This window comes from Athene cunicularia, assembly GCF_003259725.1.
Source record: "Athene cunicularia isolate RWA chromosome 1 unlocalized genomic scaffold, athCun1 chr1_part1, whole genome shotgun sequence".
Lineage (NCBI taxonomy): Eukaryota > Metazoa > Chordata > Aves > Strigiformes > Strigidae > Athene > Athene cunicularia.
In genome coordinates, this window is record NW_020799091.1 from 120,616,386 (window position 1) to 120,631,345 (window position 14,960).

General features: G+C 42.0%; 1 protein-coding gene across 1 annotated transcript in view; it reads right to left on the reverse strand.

Annotated features, from left to right (window-relative positions):
- Positions 1 to 14,642, reverse strand: part of DPT (dermatopontin) — a 26,296-nt gene extending 11,654 nt beyond the window's left edge. The window contains exons 1-2 of the mRNA XM_026851311.1: positions 14,344 to 14,642; positions 4,558 to 4,683 (exon numbers count right to left, since the gene is read on the reverse strand). Coding sequence (XP_026707112.1) covers positions 4,558 to 4,683; positions 14,344 to 14,642 — 425 coding nt within the window. The remainder of the gene's footprint in view (positions 1 to 4,557; positions 4,684 to 14,343) is intronic.
- Between the last annotated feature and the right edge of the window lie 318 nt (positions 14,643 to 14,960).

The following is a 14,960-nucleotide window of genomic DNA, read 5'->3' on the forward strand; positions in this document are numbered from 1 at the left end:
GGGGGGGGGGGGGGAATTGCATTGCCCAGAAGTGCATCCTTCTACACATCTACTCTGAGTTCACTTCCTGGATTTGTATCTCTGCTGTTGGTAATCTCTGAAAAACCAGCATAGGATCTCATCAGTTTCAATATGGCTTTGGTGGTGGGTTGAGTCAAGAAAACAAATGACTTCTTTTAAGTCCCATAACTCTTGGAAAATGTAATTGTTGCCTGGACAATGTCACTGTGACAGAGAGCAGCCCCAGCTCCAGACAGGCCTTCTGGCACTTGGACTACCGGTTGTTTGGAGAGGGGAAACAGTCATAAGCAGTCTGTGCAGTCTGTGGGGCTGCTCAGTGACATGTGTTTGCTTTTGAGAGTATGGAGTCAAGCTTTCAATTTCCTGGCAAACAGAAAAATCTGAGCTCTAATGGGACCACTTAATAACACTGTCTGCATCTGCGACAGATTTACTTCCTTTATGCTTTGAATCAGCGCACAGTTTATTTTATTGTGGTAACATTCCCTAGGTAGGTAAAATAATGGGAGCTTTTCTGCCTCCTGTGAGGAATGTTAATTATTTTCATTATGGCAAAAAATGTGTGGAATCCATGACAAAACTTGGCGTGGTGAGGAAGGAAACAAAGTACTTGTAAAAAAAAAAATTTAAAATAGCAAGTGCAAAACTATGAGATGGGAAAAGATTGGTATATTTATTTTCAATATGGGCTTACTGTACAGGTAAACTGGGAATTAATGGTGAGGAGACAAGCTGTGAAACAGAACTGCTGGGCTCTTAAGAGTAAGGATATAGATGCTACTGAGCAAAGTCCTTAAGTGTGTATTTGGCTTTAACCATGTTTCTACATTAAGCAATGTGTTTAAGTGTGAGTCTCAGTCAGCATGATGCTGTCATAAATTAATATTCAAAAAAGTATTAGCAGTATTCAAAAAACACAGGAATGTTCTAGCTGTAAAAAACAGGTCAAATTCTAACAAACCATTTGCGTGGCTCATACACATGGGGAAAACCTCTCTTTATTCATTGTAGGGAAGACCAGCTTTCTTCAGGAGGAGTGTAGTCCTGAAGAAGAAAAGCCAAGAGTAACCATGCATAAAGATCAGCTGTTTTACTGCTTTTATATTTGCCAGAGAGCCCTGTACAGAGACAACTGGAGGAGGAAGGGATCACATACCCAAGGTGAGAGCTAATTTAAAACAAAGAGTTTTGTTATGCCTCAGTATTGTCAGTTTTCTTAAAAATGCTTTTCTGCTCATACTTAGTTTCATAATGAAGGATTCATTGCACATTAAAATTCAAGGCTGCTGAGAAATTCTGCAATGTGGATTGTCTTTGAATATGGATCTTCCTGTGTCACGCATGATCCATGAGGCACCACAGTTATTGCATATTTTCCTGTATTGCTTTTCCAGATAGCCATACACTAGTAGATGCCTTTGCATGAAATTAAGCTGCTTCAACCAAGAAATTGGAGTCAGTAGCATGTTAATAGCCATTTCTCCACAGATAGTTTATTGACAGCTAGTTTCTGGAACAGAATACATACCATTATAGGTTGGGGCAGAAACTATAATAAGTAATGATACTGTATATGTACACACATTTTTATTGTGTCTTATATGCATATACATTTTGAGGTCATACCCATGGTAGCCCAGAACTGCTTTGCAGGTTGTTTGGAAAATATATTCTCTCTGTCAAATGCGTCTTAAACAGAGTGCAAGATACAGACCAGAAGTGTCATGTGTGAACGAGGTTTTGTGACAGTAACTTGGAAATGCCAATGGAAGCGAAGTTGTGAGTGAGATCTCCTGAGCTTAGGGAATGGGAAGTTTAGCTGCTGTACACTGAAGTTTAACAATTCAGACAAGTCACATCTGTAGTAGTAAAACGGGGTGCAAAGCATGCTACCGCATTGCAGTTTATGTTGCTCATATGTTAGCATAACAGTTAGCATTCTCACAGACACTGAATAGACGGGGTAAAGGGAACAAACTAGAAAAGAAACCATTCCCAGCAGACAATAGGCAGGAGACTGCTGCTTTTGAGCTTAGCTGCATGGTGTGGGCCCTCCAGCAGAGGAGTCCTCCTATTTGGGAATCGCAGGATAGCTCTGGCAGAAAGGGACCTCAACAGGTCTCTGTTACAGTCCCCCGCTCAAAGCAGGCTCAACCACGAGGTCGGACCAGGCTGCTCAGGGCTTTATTCAGTCAAATCTTGAAAACCTCCAAGGATGGAGCTTGCACAGCTTCACTGGAAAACCTCCTCTACTACCTCACTGTCCTCGTAGAGGAAAGGGTTTTCTTTATATCCCTCTGAAGAGCAGTCCTGCCCTCACATGTATCACTGTTCCCCCCCCAGTTTGGTGCAAGCTTGGCAAGAGTGTGCTCTGTTGCCTCCTCAAGGTCACTGATAAAGATGTTAATCAGGAGGGGTCCCAGGGTAGACCATTAGTTACAGTGCTCTGCTCATAGGGGGCACCCAGGCAGGCTGTCACCCTTTAACCACTACCCTCTGAGCCTGTTAAACCACCATTTTTTTACCCATCTAGTTGTCTGTCCATCTAACATCCTAATTGGGATAACTGTATGTAGAAAGAGCTTGTATCTACCTTGCTAACACCATAGGCAGAATGAGAAATCGAAAGAAATGGGAAGGAAATATATTGTAGGAATGCACTCACTTGTAAGAGAGCAAGGTCAAACAAAGCTCTCAAGTAGAATGAACTATGAGAGACTGTCCAGGCTGAGAGTGGACATGGAAGTGTCAAGATAAGCCAGTAGCTTGAACAGAACAAACTGGGCTCCAGATAGAGTGGCTGAGCCTAGTAATACAGGGTATGTAAATGGTTTTATAATGGACTATAATCACAAACCGTGCACCAGAAGCTTTTCAGAAGCCAGGTGACAGGTCTTCCCAGAGGTTTTACAGCTCTCCCTTCCCAGAATAACTTGAGCACATGGGATTTCTACCCTGCTTAGAGGGAAAAATGCTTTATCCGCCTTTGAGATGCTGTGTTTTCTGCATGGAAAGACAGTGGCAGCTGAACTGCACAAGGCATTCTTTCCAAGCATAAAAATGGAGTGTTGTCACTGTTGGAAACATAAGGGCAATATAGGAGTCTGTGCAGCTGGAATGGAATTGCAAGACATCAGTAACCCCAAACATTTACATCAGGATTTGCATCACTCTGAATGCCAATTTGTGAGGCAGAAACAAAGCTGTTCCCAGTTGTCAAGACAACCTCTGAGGGAAGCAGAACTGTCAACAACAACAAAAGAGGTCAGAGAAGATTTCTGCCATCTCTCTGAAAATACACCCCATATTAGAGGAGTAAGAGAGATTGGAAGAACTGCTTAAAAGTTTGAGTGAATTTCCCTCAGAGGGAAGAGCCTGGGCAAGTATGTAAATAATCCACCAGATAGGGAACATCTGTAGGCAGTGTAGGCTGGAAAGGGGGCAGAAGAATGTTCAAAGACTTTGTTACAGAGTTCCTGTCATTTAAAATCTTTAAAAATAATAATAAAACCTCAATTATTTTCCTCCTGTCTGCAAGAAGACTGAAGGATGCAAAGCAAAGCACTGCTGTTGTGTTTGGCCAGTAGCCAGCCAGACAAGTAAAGGCCCACGGGCATATAAACAGTTTGTATGCGTCTCAATGGGAAGTTTACTTAAAAGCTGAGTTCTGGAAGCAAAGATTCAAGCACAATTTTTTTTCGGCTATTTTCTTTTTTTTTTTTTTTTTTTTTTTTTTTTTCTTTGTATCAGTGAGAATATCTGGATTAATAGCCCCAGAATGTAAAGCCATGTGTTCTCTTACACAGAATGGACAGGAGCAATATGCATTTTCTCTACACAGTCTGCTGCTGTGCTTTTTGTCTTAATTTAGAGAAACCACACCTGGGGGCATAGGGAAGCTTGGGATGTGTAGCTCTTTCTCCCATAGCCTCTGTGAGGTGGTCAGCACCAGTTGTGATACTGTGTTGAGGTGAGGCTACCTTTTTTTAGGTTTGGGCTGTGATCAGTAGCTCATTTTGACTTGGTCTTCAGCCTTAACAGGGAGGGCAAGTTGTATGTACCGCAAATACAAAAATCCTAAGTTGTCAGCCAGAGGATATTTTTTCTGAGGTAGTTGTCAATAAGTTCACTCCTGTAAGTCATTGTGGCACAACTGGCGTAGCGCAGAGATGCTCCTACTCCTGTAAATGTGCTGGATTTATAGTGGAAGCTATATCACCACCTCTGAAATGGCCCTCCACTTAGGAGACTTCTGTCATGCTTCCCAGCACAGCTAGGCTGCTGCTGGTAGCCAGACCTGTTCATCTGGGGCTTGCTACTGCATCACACTGTTCAGGGTAGCTCTGCCCTTGTTCTCCTCCCTTAGCCATGAATCCTCATGAATCCTCTTACCAGACCGGAAATAACTTGCTTAGCCCCATAAAGCACAGTTCACTTTTTCTCCGACAAGGTTATTGATGCGCCAAGCAGCAAAAGACACTTATAGGGACTGCTGGGGAAAAGAGGCCAAGAGGTTTGGTTTCTGCTTGAACTCACCAGCATGAATATGGGCATCTCCGGCTATAGCGGCAGCAGTAAAATTGCCATTCACGGTCAAGCACAGATGGAAAATACTGGCTCTGGAAACCAGCCACCAGCCCATTGTTTGAGCAGGTTTGGTACCTGATAAAGAGGAGGAAGAAGAGAACACATAAGGAAAACATGATATTAGATTTCCTGATAGTTTCAAGCATTTCTGAAAACAGCATTAAAAATTTTGATTCAGGGTGGAAGCTAAAGGTTTGGCTTTGTATTGAGAAGCACTGTATGCACTTACTGTGTGTTGAGTAACCATTTTGTGTAAGAAATCAGCAATAGTTAACTAATAATGTCTTAACGTTTATGTTAAAACTATTTAAACTGGTTTTAAGTATTTAATCATTCCTGCTAATCAGGCAGGAAGATTGTTGTGCTGTTGACATTCTCAACTGCTTACAAACCATGAGACTGACTTCAAAATAGTCCATTAATACTTTTATCTTTGACTGTTGGTATCTGAGCTTTTGGGATTCACTAGAGTAATTTTTTCAATTGCTTTTCTGCAAAAAAGAAGCCTTACAAACTCTTTTATAAGAGAAGTTCAGCAATTTTATTTCTTTCTCAATTACCTATCTCCAGGAGAAGACACTCTTAATTCAAAACATTATAGGCTTGTGATGAAATAATGATTTGATAGCAATCACATGAGCAAACCCGAATCTCCCGTGTTAAGAAGTTATAAGACTCACATACATTTTTTGACTGGATTTTCAAGAGGAAAATCTGCTGCTTCATGCTCTCTGTACTGGGGAATTCTGTCATAAAAGTAAATCACTGCCTTCAAGTAGAGTAGACGCGGTCTCTAAGCATGCAGATATATGCTGCTCTTTCTGCACACCCTACAAGCATCTGGACACTGATACCAAAGTAATTCAAATGATAATCAATTTGAATAGCATGCTTCTTGGAGAGTAAAGACAAGGAGACTGTGAAAACAGACAGCTCATTAAATCAGCTATTGAGTGCTCATTCTCTCAAGCACCCTCCTAGCCTCATTGTTACCCTGTTGGAGAAAATTACAGGAATTCAGTTTCTTCCATTTCCTTTCCTTTTCTTTTCTTTCTTTTTCCTTCATAAAGGAAAACTGGCAGCCTAGAGCTGTAGCAAACCTTCCTTGCCATACCATAAAATCAAATAAATTGATATATCCAAAAGACACTTTCAGAAGTAACTTTATCGTTAACAAATACCAAAATTTTCCGCTAGTTTCGTTCAATAACCTCATAGTTGATTTTAATGAGCCTGAAGTTCCCAGAAAGGACAACACATCGTCTAGCAGAGTTTGGTGTTTGGAAAGTCCTTCACTTGTACATACAGGTGTTAGCTTTCCCAAAGCGTGAGGCTCAAGTGTTTGTATGCAAAAGCTGAAAAACTGATCAGTTCCTCCGCCTAACTTTCAGCTTCCACCTTTGAACTAGGGGTTTCTTCTCTATGTCCCTTCCACTGTGTTCTGTTGTTCAGACAAGAGTATTTACAGTTGTTTGTGTCCCTGCATATCCCACATTGCTGAGGCCACATATAGTTGCAGTGCTTTGGGAGACTCTTTCAAGCACCTTCAGAGATAAGCAGTGATGGGGACTCTGCGTTGCTATGGTATCACACCAAGTAAGGCAGTTTGGCTCTCACTCAGAGGATTTCAGCAGGACTTTGATAGGAAGATGCTCTGTTTTTTGGCACACAGGCCATGGGAACATATGGCTCAGACTCTGTGTAAACATATTGGATAGCTGCAGATGATTGGTGTTATCCTGATGGAAGAAAGGTCGATATGCAGAAATATAGGAAACGGTTGTACCTGTTGCAAGATGAGCATTAACCTGTGTAAAGTAGAACCAAACTTGTGTCTCTGTTTTCTTTTGCCTCTCCCCCATCCCAGTTACATGCATTTCCACTGCTCAAGTCCTTGTGTCCCTGGGAGATTTTCTAGCTGTTTTGCATAGGTGCAATAACAGGAGCATCTTGTTCCTCCGTTTCCTTTGAACTTCCTCTCAGAGCCTTGGCATTGCCCTGCAATTTCCCATCCCCGACGATCAGCATCTGATACTCCTTCCCGTATTTGTCTTTGTGGGTCGTTCTTCCTTCTCCTTTTTCTGTCCGCACCTGCTCACAATCAGACTGGGAAGACCCGCCCTCTTTCCCTTTCTCTTTGCCCTACAACAGTTTTTATTTTCTTGACACCTCTACTAATACAGTCCAGTTTTGGTGGAAACATTCACTTTGAGAAAGATGTCACTGATGGAGCCTTCTCTCTTTAGGGGATTGAAAAAAAATCTAACTAATGTAATACTCCTATGTTTACATGCTTACATATCTGGGCACCAACTATTAGGAAGGTTTGGTTATTTTTGATCCTAATTCTATCTTCTGATGAAAATTCTGTTTAAAAAAATATTTGGAGTTGCCTTAAAAATTAGTTTCTTAGGTGGAGAGTGTAACTGGCCATAAGTCATGACTTATAATTAAATTGCCATTTTATTTTAAAAGCATTCAAAGTAAAATTTGAAATATACTTTTAAGCTCGTTTGCTTCTCCCTCTTCACTTCAGTCTCATACATGCAGAGTCCTGCATTCTGTTAAAGCTCAATATTGCGTTCAGTGAAAGAAACAGAATAGTGACATTGAAGTACTTTTCTTTAGCTTTGAGATAATGTCAGATTTTTTCCCTGATCCAATTTTCAAGTCAAATCCAGATACTCCTCCAAAAATGAAGAGATGCTTTCAGAAATTGGAATGCTTATTTGTGAGCTCATATAAAATACTTTTTTCTCTTTCCTTTTCCCAGTTGGCCTCTTTCCTACAAGCAGAAAGTAATTTTTTAAGGGAAACAACCTCTCCGTACACACCTTTGTAGTCAGATGCTCTGTGCACTAATCTGAAAACCCTACTTAATATGTGAGAATTTCTTCCTTTTCTGTTGAATTCACTACTCCTGTCGCAGCAAGTCCTGCAAACCAGTATTGTGAATAAAAACTAGTGATCCAGGACCTCTGATTTATGGCTAAGTAAAAAAAAATAAAATTCCTTTTTCACTAGACCCACTTTGTAGCACTTTGGTTATAGAGGATAATTCAGTATTCAGAGTTAATGTCACTGGGTTCTCCTCATTCATGAAATCCTGATGTTGGTGAGAAGAGGGGAAGATACCTCAGAAGGTGAATGCAGAAGAGCATGAGAAACCAGCTGGGACTGTGTAGGATTAAATTTGGCAGTGGGTAGATTGTTTTGTTTCTCTAGTTGGATCAAGTTGCAATGCATGAAGAGAGGAGTTGCCTTTTGTATCTGGTACTGGGAGAAGAGGAGGTGAGCTGGCAGGTGGGTGAGGGAGTGGGAAGGTTGGTGGTGGTGAGCGTCAGGTGCTGTTGAATGGGAAGTTGCCCTTCCCTCGTTTACATCTGTTGGAAATGACTGCAGTATTTCATGGAAACTAAGTAAACTATACAGCCTTATTTTGGGAGGAGCTCTGCGTAGTAACGGAGATATGATAGCTGAGACTTTCCCAGCCTCCTGCAATTGCTGTGGAAAGCCGCTCCTTAGCCAAATCTTTTTCTGAACTGGTTTACTATACAGCCGAGTTCTGCAACCAAAGTCTGCATCCATGTTATCAGTTTAGTTTTGTTCGCCAGTGAGCTTTTATCTGTGAGAATAAACTAGTGCTGGTTTGAAACAAACCCACTCAGAATTCATGTGTAAATTTTGGGTCCATACAAGAACTGTTTCACCCAACAAATCCACTTAACTTGTGCCGCATTATTTGCAAACATTGATACAGCCTTAGGGATCAAGCATGTACCTCAGTGACTCAACAGTTGCCTGCCAGACTGAAGACAAGCATTGCTTGCCACAGTATAATTGTTTTGAGCAATGGCACCACTTGTGACAGTTCATAATTATCTCTACATCTTATTTTTGCCGTTTGCTACAAATAGACCCAGAGTGTTGTGCCCCATCTAATGCTGGCACTGTGTTATAAACCTCTCTCTGAGGTTTCCTGTTGCCCAGACACGCTGGGGATTAGCCCAAGCAGCATGTTATCTTGAGGATAACAACTCAAAGAGGAAGCCTGTTCACTACAAAATGGCTCAGAGAAGCCCAAGTCAGGATGCAGTAAGTGGTGTGTGCATTGAGCCCCTGCTGCACTGCTCAGGTAGCCCTTCCTGAAGCTCTCTGGGAACATGCAGAATCTGACACTCAGTAGTCAGTGGGTCATGCTGCATTAAAGGTGGTTTGTTCCTTATAACAGGGTAACCTGAGAGTGTCAGTCTATGTACTTTGGAAAAATCCCACTGTTTTGCTGTAGAGCAGATGGTGCCTGAAAAACTTGCATCATTAATTACTTTAAAGCTATCTCTCCAGAGCCTGTCACAGCAGAATAAATCTATATATTCAGGGGATATATCAGACAAGGCAAACTGACCCAGTAGAAATAATGCTGCGTGCTTTCATCTGCAGTCCTTCCTGGAGCGCGTAGGGAGAGAGATGGTCTCACCTCACGCAGCCAGTAAGACCACGGTTAGAGTGTGGGAGGGATTTGTTAACCAGACACTAGATAGACTGTTTTCCTGGAGTGCTGTTTCACCAAAATCTGTTACTTTCAATATCTGAAACTTAATTTCCTTTTGGTACAGCTGTGGAGGGGACACCCTGTCCTGCTCTCCCCAGTTATTTTTGTAGAGTGTCCTCTCTCTGTGTAATTTGGTTAGTTGCATGATGAAAGCTAATCTAACAGTCAGTGTGTTACAGATGAGTGGGGAGACGTAAGTGGCTGAGGGCAGTCTCAGGGCACTTGAAACACTGGCACTCAGATGAAGGGAATGGTTTTTGTGTGTTTGATCAGGCCGTGCCAGTCTCCCATGGCCACTTCTATGAGGAGTCTTTGCTATCTGTTGTGGGGTGGTGAGACATGTTGTCATGACTTTCACGTGCCAAAGGCAGCCTCACTATCATCTTCAGCTATCTTATTCTTTCATTTAGGGGTCAGTGATGACTTTCTTTCTCCTTCACCCAAAGGGAAGGATTCACCCTGTTGCTTTCTTCTCGACAGTCACTGATGAGGCCTCCCTGTTTGCAAACACACCCCTCTTCTCCTCAGATGCTCCCACTGGACTTGGTCCATTGCAGCTGTGCTAAAAGCTTTTAGTACTATCCCTTTAACATAAACATAGGACTTTGAAGAAAATTAACTTGTTTGCCTAGATAGCACAAATGGGAACATTTTGAAAGGGCAGCTTGATTATTGGGTTTGGGTAATACAGCCTCAGATTTGAGATTTGGGATTGGTCAGAGATTGAGAACAAAAACAGTTCCTCGCAGATGTACCGGGGCGTGCTGCCAGTGCCTGAACAGGAGGCTCCTGCAGACACTTCTTTTGCTCATGAGTCTGTCTTTGCACATAGCTTGTGGGAAATAGGCTTGTGTGCCTACTTTGAAGGATCAGTGTGCATGCATGTGTGTGTTCACTTAATGAAAAGAAAAATGAGGATGAGAATGGGAGTGGGGAGGGAGAATCTACGTATCTGCTTTTTCCAAGTCCTATCCACACAGTTTCTCAGAAGTCTAAACAAGGAAAAGAGGCAATAAACATGCATTAAATACCACTTAGCTGGAAATGCTTCTGCTTTATGGGTAACTGGGAGTATATTGGGGATATGGCACAGTTCCATCTGCATTATGTGGTGTAAAACAAACATTTTCTCCTGGAAGGATGAGTTGCCTGTCTTTTACTTGCAAGCTTTTGTTCATTTGTTTGTATGATCCCTGTCCTTTTGTATTATCACTTTCAGGCAAGAAAAATAATTTTTCTTAAGTACTTTGTTCAAAGACTGATCTGTAGAGACAAGTCTAGTATTCAGTGAAGCACTGAAGAACAGTCTCACCTGCAGTCACTCAGACCTTACCTTTTCTTAGGTGGTGAAATATTTGCCCAAGGTCAAACTTCCTCCAGTACAAACGGAGGAACATAAGCTTTAGTCTGTCTGAAAGGCAGGATTCCTTGAGATGTCGCAGCATACAAATAATTAGAACTGTGTAGAATCAGAGGATGTCCTGAAGGCTTTTCATTGCTTCAGACATGAATATTTCCAAATTATCCAGGAACAGATTCTGCTCCCAGTAGTGAATAGCATCTCAGTTAGCACATAGCCTCTGCAGAAGGTGTTGGGACAGATTCAACAAAGCCTTTGTACACGTACCTAACTTTAAAAGTGTTCAGAGATTAATGATGCTCAGAAGATAGCTCATGAGAGGTCATCTGATCCCAGTCTATTGCCAAATTTTCCCTGAGTCTTGTAGCATGTTCACAGGTTTCTTGTGTCCGTTGAGCAAAACACAAAAGGACATGCTCTCTTTAAGAAGTGTATGTACATATATGCTTAACTTCAGGGGTGCATTTATTAAGTGAAGCACCTATAGTTAGATGTATTCTGAAATGTCAGTAGGTAATTGTAGGCAACTGGCAGAGGTTATTTGATTTCATTAGTCTTCTTCAGGAGAGAGATGGGGTGGCCCAGAGAGCAGTTTTTAGAGTACCTGTTTCTCTCCTTGAAGGGGGCAGAGGTCATAAACTGAGTCTGTGTAATTGCCCTCTTTCTGTTGAATAATTTGTTTCATATCTCCAAGATGCAAAGTCTTTTAATCGTAGAAGCCCATATAATACCTAGTGTTAGTGTAGGAAGCAAATTTACTTAAACAGCTCTGCCAGTTGTTCCTTCCTACCCTCCTGCCCTGCAACTCTCCTATCCCTATGCTCCCCACATCCATTTCTGCCATTTCCCCCCAGTGCGAACAGCCAAAATAATGGGTTGGGGACTTTCTTCTCTCTGCTTTATATTCCCACTTCATTTTCTCTCTGAAGCTTTTCTTGGTTTGTTGTCTTTTCTAAAGAAATCTCTCTTGGATTTGTCTCTGTTGTGCTGCTGCACAGCAGTCAGGAATGGTGGTTTCTGAAACTCCATAAACATCATTTGTCAGAGGTCATTTTGTGGTGTTTCTACCAGACTAGAGTTTCTGGGGCATGGCTGAGAAACTTGAGGGAATTCAGAGAAGAGCTGTACGTATGATCCTTGCTTAGAAGTGTGGGAATATAAATTTCCAGAGGAGGACTAGAGGAATGGAGACATGTTCAGCCAGAAATCAAAAGCATGGGTGAAAGTGTGTGGGTGAGGGAAAGGCATAGCTGCTACCTATTTATAAGTTAAAGAGATTTTACAAAGGATGCAGTGTGCTTGTTTTCATTACTCAGTGAACAGAGGGCAAGGAATAAAAAGCCTCAATTACAGCAGAGGAAATGTAGCTTAAATTTTTGGAAAAACTTGACAGCTTTGTAGTTACTGGTGGTACAAGCCATTGAATCTCCCTAGATGTGATGTGCAAGGTGAGACAAAATACCCTGTGAGGCAGAGCTGAAGAAGAAATATTACAGTCCATTCTACATGGATGGGGAATGGACTAGCAAGTCCAGCAGAGTGCTGTGTCAGCTGAAATGAGGATGAGGTATTGCTCACCAACATATTGGTTCATCAGGGGATCAGTGCGGAAACAGAGGTGGGCGAACAGGAACTAATGGTACAGATTGCAACTCATATTTGTGGTCCCACTTGGTTACTGAGTCAATCTCTTTAGAATTGGGGATGGCTCCAGATAGCATGGAGCTGGGCATGGAAGAGAGACAGCGATGAGAAGTAAGACCACTAAGAGAGAAGGTGTGGGATTGTCAAAGGCCTCACAGGCTATGTCCGTGCTGTCACATTAATTTGAGGTTTGAGTTTGCACTCAGACACTCCAGACTGGCTGCCTGCTGGCCCACACTTTCAATCCAGTCTGGGATGAGCCTGCTGGGCACCAGTGTCTGGGCGCAGTGAGGGATGTGCTGGCTTACAGCAAGCCTCTCTCCATGAAGCACTGTAGATGCAACCAGCTCAGCCCTGCAGAACACAACCAACCAGAGCTAGCTGAGATTTATGGAAATAGCCCAAGTAATTAGGAGCACAAATTCATCTTTGCAAAGGGGTACATGTTGCCTTATCACTTTGGTGTATTCCCCTCTCCCTCAAAAATAGATAAAAGAAAAAAGGAAGGACCACTATGCAGAGAAGACAGATAGGTGTAAGGATGTTGGACTGGAAAGGTGAGCTAGGGAAGAAATAACTAATATAACTCCAGAAGCTAGGAAAGAGAGTGAAACAGAGTTAATAACATTAAAGAGGAGTTGGAAGAAAAGTACATTTGGAGAAAAGACAGGGTTGGCAATAGGAAAAAATGTAAGCAAGAAGATGACAAAGTGGAAAGATTTTTATTTTTTTTTTAAGAAGTGAAGGAAATTAGATTCGAATAATACACTGTGGAGGTAATCTTGCTAAGCATAGGGAGCATGGTGATGAATATGACCCCATGGTTAGATAGCAGAAGAAAATGTTCTGTAAAGACTTAGGCAGTATCCTGTCAGTGAGAAGTGAACTTGAGCAATTGCTGCCAGAGATTTTTAGAAAGAGAATAACGATTTTATTTTGTACAATAGAAAGGTCTAATTCAAAATAACAATGCAATAAGTAGAAAGTGCATCAGTGTATGAAAAATGAAGAAGCCACCCAGGATTATCACAGTGTCTTCTTTCTGCTTGTTTTGTAGCTCTCCCCCTTTCTTTTCAGTTCTTATTACAAAATTAAGTATAGGGTCAATCTTTTTTTCTTTAGCAATTGCATCAGCCCTAGGAATGTATCATGTGTAATGAAGGAGTATGAATAATTCAGAACAAAATTTTGAATCATTTAAAAAGCAGAAGTTTCACATTTCATTGCTAACCTGTTCCCGTATAACATGAAATCTACAAAAATCACAATGCAATTTCTGGAACAAAACCATTTCGAGTGTTTGAAAATATTCTTGCATTCATTTCATTCTGTCCAAAGAATATTTCAAACTCTGAGTTTTCCAAAACTGTGTTTCACATTTCATGAAAAGATCAGAAGATAATTAAATACTGGATGTGTGCTTCCTAAACATGAAACACTGTATGTATTTCCAGAATTTATTGTGGCCATAAAATGTGATCAATCATCTTTACCTCTAAGGTTGATGGAAAATGTAACATTTAGTTAACCAAAACTGGCTGTATTAGGGAATTAACATGATCTTCTGTTCTCATTGTCATACCTATGTGTGCCACCATCATCACGCACTAGTGTGGATTTTTGGCTCCTGTAATACCAGCATGACTAGAAAACAGCCTTTGACTGTGCCTAAGCCAAAAAGCTTAGCAACAAAAACACAAAGAGAAAAGCCAGTGCAATACAGAGAAGATTTTTTTTTCTAGTGATAAGAGCAGGAGGATGGAGTGAGGAGTTTTACAATTTGTTCCCCAGTTTAGTCACTGATTCAACATGATTTCAAGGGGAACTTTATCCTCTCCTCACTGAATGTTCATGCCTCATTTTCCTCATCTGAAAAACAGCAGTAGCAAGACCAAACCACTTTGCAGCTGAGGTTGTGAGTAACCAAACTACAAAGCATTTGTAAAGTGCACTGAGACCCTCCAGTAAGAAATTACTACGGAAAAGGCAAATGTGATGCTGATCACCTCACACACATGCACTGTGATTAATGAGTCTCAGGCAGTAGTTCAGGGCAGTGAAGCCTCTGGTTATGATGGCATTACTATGCGCTCGCATTGCTCTGACCGCAGCATTAGTACCCGCATTCCACAGGGGGTATGAGGGCTGCGCCCTCCGGGGATGGGTGGGGGTATCCTACCATTCGGTTCCTGCCCTGTTGATCTCTTCCCACCAGCACTCTGTCGGCTCACCGAGGCTCTGGGCCGCCGGCATGCAGGCATAGTTCCACAGTCTGTCGGAGCCTTCCTTCTTGTTGAAAACACTCCTGACGGCCACGATCACCTGCCCGTGTGGGCACTGGAAGTTGAAACCTTGCCGATACACGTTGACCCATTCATCATTATCTCCATAGTTATAGGGGCCGTAGTAATAGTCACCGTACTGGCCCCATGCCACGGTCACCAGAGGCAGGAACACACAAAGAAGGACGAGGTCCATCCTGAGGATGTTCCTGGCTTAGAAATGCCCCGCTGGTTTGTTGGGCTGGCCCTTTTATATCGCCTCTAACATTTGGCTTCCAGATGTTATGCTTCCAGATCCAAGTGCAATGTGTCATTGCTTAGCAAACCTTCTCTGAATTACAGACATGTCCAATTACTTTTAAGGTGGAATTCTACAAGTACAGTAAGTCTGCAGACTGTAAGAGCTGGGTCTTCCCACCACCACAAACCATCTGTGATCCCTTGCTGCAGAGCTACTGTATAGAGCAAGATACACCTTGTAGTACAGCTGTCACAGACACCCCACTTTTATCCT